Below are 6,000 nucleotides of genomic sequence, written 5' to 3'. Positions count from 1 at the left end.
TAACTATCAGATGTGCAGATGTTTCTAAAAATCAGTTCCCATGCAAGCAGTATCTTTGTTTGTGAAGATGACCTTACGAGTTTTTTTGTTATGACTAGCACTGTGAGGCCCGGCTTGTTTTTCTCAAGATGCTTTTAAGGAACGGATTTGAAAAGATCTACATATTCAGTTTTTTCTCTTTCTCCCTGGGCAAAGAAAGATGTTTTACTAAAGCAAGAAACATGATATATTATCAGCTGTATGTTCTTATCAAGGCAGGTTTACAAAATAACAATAATTAAAACAAAATTCCATCTTTTGACTTGTCCATGGTTTATATGGTCGTATAATTAATCAGACTGAATGGCAGAAAAGAAAAGCTGATTGCGCTGGCTTCTATTGAGCTTTCTTGCCATTTGGAGGAAATCAAAGTCTCCTACAAGTGGCAACTCATCTGATTTCCTGCGCTAAATGTGTCTTTGTGTGTCTCAGCATCATTGATATGAAGGCAATCGGGCAGCACGTGTATTGACTGGAGTATTGATTCAGGCCTGGTAAAGAAAGACAAAGCGCTCAGCAGGCCTTCAGCCATTCTTGCATACTCCGGTAATGTCGCCTAACGAGCTGCATTGTTGGACAGCCAGAGAAATGACATCATCAATAAAAAATGGCTTGATACAGTGAGAAGGCGAATAAGATTGGAGGAAAGATGATGAAGGAGTCTGAGAGAAAGGTGAATAGATAGCATCACTTCCAGGAGACACGGATTGTATTTAGGGCTGGATTGCAGCATTTTCAGGCCAATGGAGGAATTGCCACTTCCATATAAGACAGACAGCAGCCGGCATTTCATGTCAAAGCTAAAAGCTCTTCTTTTTTTCTCTTTCCTTTTTTTACTCTACAGATGTGCTGCGGATCGCCTACAATTTCTTCTCCCGCTGTTCGAAATCCATGGCTGCTGATAAAACCTGCACTTTCCACTGCCCTTGTTAGCACCGAGCCCAGAGAGACAGATCTGCTTTACAGCTAAATCACAACTCTGTGTTCTCCACCATTATTTTCCACTCTCCTGCCAATCACCATGGCTAGCCTCCTGGCATCCGCCTTCCTTTTGGTTCTCCAAACGTTCGCTGCCCCACCTCAGGCGGCTTTTAGTTTGAACAGACTAGACCTTACCGACAACGACCAAGACGCGGCCTCGTCTCCTCCGCCGGGGACGAGCAAAAGAGCCCCGCATAGCATTATAATCGGGGTACGCAAAGGAGGTACGAGAGCCCTGCTGGAAATGCTGGACATCCATCCCGAGGTGGCCGCCGCCGCGACCGAGGTGCATTTCTTCGACTGGGACGAGAACTACGCCAAAGGCTTGGAGTGGTACCGTGAGCTGATGCCCTACTCGTACCCGCACCAGATAACCATGGAGAAGACCCCGGGATACTTCACGTCCACTCTTGCGCCCCAACGCATCTGCGCCATGAACTCATCCATGAAGCTGCTCCTGATCCTCCGCGACCCGGCCGAGCGGGTGGTCTCGGACTACACCCAGGTGTACTTCAACCGTCTGGAGAACCACAAACCGGTGCAGGCCATCGAGAACCTTCTGGTACGAAACGGGGCCCTGAATACCCGCTACAAGGCCATTCAGAGGAGCCTGTACGATATTCACATGCGCAATTGGCTGCGTCATTTCCCTCTGGAACAGATTCATATCGTGGATGGCGATTTGCTTATTCACGACCCCTTGCCAGAGCTTCAAAAAGTGGAGCGCTTCCTCAACTTGCCTCCCAGGATAGTCGCCTCCAACTTCTACTTCAATCAGACGAAGGGATTTTACTGTATTCGAAGCGACGGTCGAGAGCGATGTCTGCACGAGTCCAAGGGCCGCCCGCACCCTGCGGTCAACAGTACTGTTCTCCAACAACTTCGTTCTTACCTGCAGGAGCACAACAGGACCTTCTTTCGGCTGGTGAAGCGCACCTTCAATTGGCAGTAATAAAGCACCGTGGCATAAATCGTACTCAAAGGAGGGAGGCAGCCAGCCAGGCAGGCAGAATGAGGCCTCAAGCACTTTACACAACTGACATTGAAAGCCTCTCCTCCATTTCTAGATGTGTCTTCTCTAGTTTCTGCCGACTGGTTATTAATTGCTTTTACACAATAAGGCAAAAGCGCACACCCACACCGAGTGATCAAATGAACTTGATGAACTCTCCCACTTCTCTGTCTTGTTTGATATCTTGATAATAAATTGATCTTTGAAATGTTTCCGGCATGCCGGTGTGATTTGTCCTCTGTTGCAGCAGAGGTGTTGTGGAAAGGAGAAGTTAATGCATGGAAATGGGTCCCTTGGATCACAGCTGTTGAAGTACAGCTGGAGAAGTAGTCCAATGGCTTTGGATTCATTTAGCTGCGTAAATCACCTGGGGGGCGGCTTGCCCGTATATGCCCCCCCCCCCCCACCACGTAATTGTCTGTGTGTTCCATTTGATTTGATGGCAGGAGACAAAGCAAACCTCGCTCAGGGAATTCTCCCTTTTGCTCAGCAGGGGGCACTTGCATACCAGATGAAAATGTAGTCCAAGCGCTGTACACAAAAGTGATGGCAGTGACCCTGGCTGATATGGGGTCATCTTCCCTGGTATGTATCACGCAAAAACACAATTCCCTTGCGAGTAGCCTGTTGGAGTTGAGCAGCTCATCAAAAGTAGCATTCCCTTTTGTAGGCAACTTTGGAGACAAACTATTCTTCGCACGCTTCGGGACAGAGACACTGAACTTTAAGATAAGTCACTTGGAGAGCCCAATGCTGACAAGTGGCTAGAATTGATCGAGTCTCTTGTCACTGCATGTCTCTGATAAATGCCTATCTGAAGTGTAATTAAAGTTTGGAGGGGTGAGCCGGAGCAATCTGCACTAGATGTTTTCGCTGCTCTCGTCATTCTCACAAGCTCTAATGATCCGCCTGGATTGTGATTGATGAAGTACTTCATCAAATCAAAGTGCGAGGAACACGCGCTGCTTGCTAAACAGAAGAGAATCTTCAGGAGGGCTGGATTGACGGACGTGCACCAAACGTTGCTTTACGTTACGATCCGATCTGTCTTTTGTCCTCCTTTGTGATGAACAAATTATTCATTTGTTTGTTGCACGGCCCGAGGTAAAGAGGCTAGGCCTACGTTTGATGGGAGGAAGGCTGCTCCCGCATCCGGCTCATGGGAAGACAATAAGAACGTGCCTGACAACATTTTGGGAATCTCCTTTGAAGTGATGAAAAGGAAATTAGCAAATGGGGAGGCGTGATCAAAGTTTGCAATGAAAAAAAAAATGGATTGCACAGTGTTGCACGACGCCGAAATGGTGATCTTTTTGTGAGACAGTGCTTGCTGTTTTGCAGAGAATCAAGTTGAGGGGGAGACTGGAGTGAGAACCAGTGAGTGTGAGCCGGCCGGCCGCCTTCACAAAGACATCCCCTCCTTTATAATCTACAGTTTCATTAGAATCGATATGTTTATATATTGTAAATACAATTTTTTAAAAAAAGTCCTACATCTACGAAAAAGAACACATTTATGGTTCATTTTTCTTATGGCACACTCACAAAAGCTAAACGCAAACACTATATAGTACGTACTCAACTCTCAGCTGTCATAGAAGCCCACACATGGCTGTCTTATTTATACAGTCAGATGCACTTTGTGTGTGTGTGTGTGTGCTGATAGAGCACACAGAGAGAGCCATGGTGTGTGTTCTTTAGGCCTCAGTCACCTGACTTTGTCAGCCTCCTTTATCCCTCAATCCTCCCCGGCCGGCAGCTCATGTCTATTCATATCAAGTGGCGGCGGGCGCAAGTGTGACAGAAAGCATTTTCAATTCACATCTTACTTCCTTTGGGTGTACAGTAAAGCCCAGAGTCCCAGCTCTTCTTCCTCTTCCTCTTCCTCTTCCTCCATAGCCAAACAACAACAAAAGTGGCAGAATCCCATTTATAGATAACCAAGGCAGCCTGGCCCACAGGAGGCCAGTGTCACATTTTGCTATTTCCAAACCTTGCAAAAGGGAGCTTGTGAGAATGTCTCACTTCAAGTCTGTCACTCTTTTTTTCCACTTTTCTTTGTCAGCGGGGATTATCGGCTTGTGTTGGATGCTGCATGGCACATTTTTTGTTCATTTGTCTTCTTCTGGACTTTTTTTTTTTTTTTTATGGCTGCTTGGCTGCTGTTCACCAGGGGAGGTTTATATTGATATATTTCATCAAGTCATCCGTCGCCACAAACTCAATTTTACTGTTACAGCGCCTCTTTGGGGTGAATATGCTTCTTAACCTAATAACATTTCTTTTTTTCAGTAACAAATGAAGGATGTGACTCACGTTGATATTGCTACTTGACTTCACAACAGCATGTGGGTGTTGCTTTTCTAAGCGCAGGCAGATTAAGATGTGTTGAAAAGAGACCGCAGTGGAAAGGATAACATCAGCTCCGACACCCTCTCAAGCAGCCGAGCGTTCCAGGTATTCATCCACCTGCTGAAAGGACAAAAATAAGGAGAGCAGTTCAGCTGAAAAAATTCACTGAAGCAAACTAACAAAAAAATGATTGTGAAAATCTGGTCGAGTTCAATACACGACAAATTTTCATCCATCCATCCATCCATCCATCCATCCATCCATCCATCCATCCATCCATCCATCCATCCATCCATCCATCCGTCCGTCCGTCCATCCGTCCGTCCGTCCGTCCGTCCGTCCGTCCGTCCATCTGTCCATCCATTTATAGTCAGGCAAACATAACGCTTCAGCATCAGTGACTTGTGGTTGTGTATCTTACCTGCTATATTATCATCAACAGTTATACAAAGCATGAACACAACTGAATGAGCGCACAGATCCCGAGTAGACTCTTACATGACTGCAATTGAAATGCAATACTGACATGTCCAAGCGAGACGGAAGAGAGTGGAGCATGTCGTCAATTTCGCACTTCTGAATGAACACACAAACAATCAATATGTCAGCTTTTCAGAAAAGCCCTCCCCTCTGTGAGCCTTTCAAAAAAAAGAAAGAAAATCATTTCATTTCTGCTGTGCTGTGCTGTGCTGTGCTGTTCTTTCTTCGCTGGCTTGTCTATTCTTTCTCCCAGACCTTGAAAGACTGATGAGAAAGAAGCAACATGGACAAATCAGCTGTATTTGCTGCACTGTGCAGTGAATCACTGTGCATCTTCTTTTTAGAGGCAAGAAATGTTCAAGTGACACTGTTCTGTGCATAAAAAAAGGTTTGAATTGCTCTCTACCTTGTTCCTCCTAAGCCTGCTTCTTGACCAATTGAAGACAAGTGTGAGGATGCAACTCGCCTGTGACCATTAGTGCTATAGAAAATAGATGCTTGGATGTTTCAATTGAACACTAATAATGGAACAGAAACTTGAGACAGTTAAACGAAAACGAGCTGGACCCCTCTAGTGGAGTTGCTATCAAACATTTGTAATTAAAAAACAAAAACATATCTTAGGCTGAATACAGATTTTTTGGAATGACTTGGTAGAATCAACGTGTGAAGCTCTTCATGCAAAACGTCCTCATTGGCTTTTAGCCCAAGCAACACCTGGCCTCTGTTTATCTGATCATGTGGGAGACACAGGATGCATGGGCACTCCCTCTTTGCAACACTTCCCAAAAACAGGCATTCCTTCCTTCCTTCCTTTACTATCTCATTGCAAGTTAACTGAAGCAACAACTCCTGTATTATTCTTCAGTGAATGTTGAGGGACACCTGGCTGGGATTTATGATCAGTCTCTCTCCTTAACTGAAACATCTATAAAAGCAAAATGATCTACTGCAGCAGATTCAGACCAAAGGTCAAATGAACCAGGTGGTCCTGACCCGAGTTGAATCGTCTTGCTGCTATACAGGATCAGGCACAAGGTTGACAAACAGGTACTTTCACACTAGAAACTAAGTATATTTTGTTGCTTGCTAAAAGCTGCGACAATGTTGCTTGATCAAAATTCCTTGCCAAGATG

At 45.3% G+C, this 6,000-nt stretch overlaps 1 protein-coding gene across 1 annotated transcript; it reads left to right on the top strand.

The window, feature by feature from the left end:
* The first annotated feature begins 1,060 nt into the window (after nucleotides 1-1,060).
* hs3st1l1 (heparan sulfate (glucosamine) 3-O-sulfotransferase 1-like1) lies at nucleotides 1,061-2,067 on the top strand. The gene has a single exon (XM_061285659.1). It carries the CDS (start codon nucleotides 1,061-1,063, stop codon nucleotides 1,970-1,972), a length of 912 nt encoding a protein of 303 aa, XP_061141643.1. The 3' UTR covers nucleotides 1,973-2,067.
* The last annotated feature ends 3,933 nt before the right edge of the window (nucleotides 2,068-6,000 follow it).

This window comes from Syngnathus typhle, linkage group LG8, assembly GCF_033458585.1.
Source record: "Syngnathus typhle isolate RoL2023-S1 ecotype Sweden linkage group LG8, RoL_Styp_1.0, whole genome shotgun sequence".
NCBI classification, from domain to species: domain Eukaryota; kingdom Metazoa; phylum Chordata; class Actinopteri; order Syngnathiformes; family Syngnathidae; genus Syngnathus; species Syngnathus typhle.
The sequence above is the reverse complement of the archived record's forward strand: the minus strand, read 5'-3'. Positions and strand labels throughout refer to the sequence as shown.

Coding starts and splice junctions, on each gene's coding strand:
- hs3st1l1 (XM_061285659.1), top strand. CDS start 1,061: ATGGCTAGCCTCCTGGCATCCGCCTTCCTTTTGGTTCTCCAAACGTTC.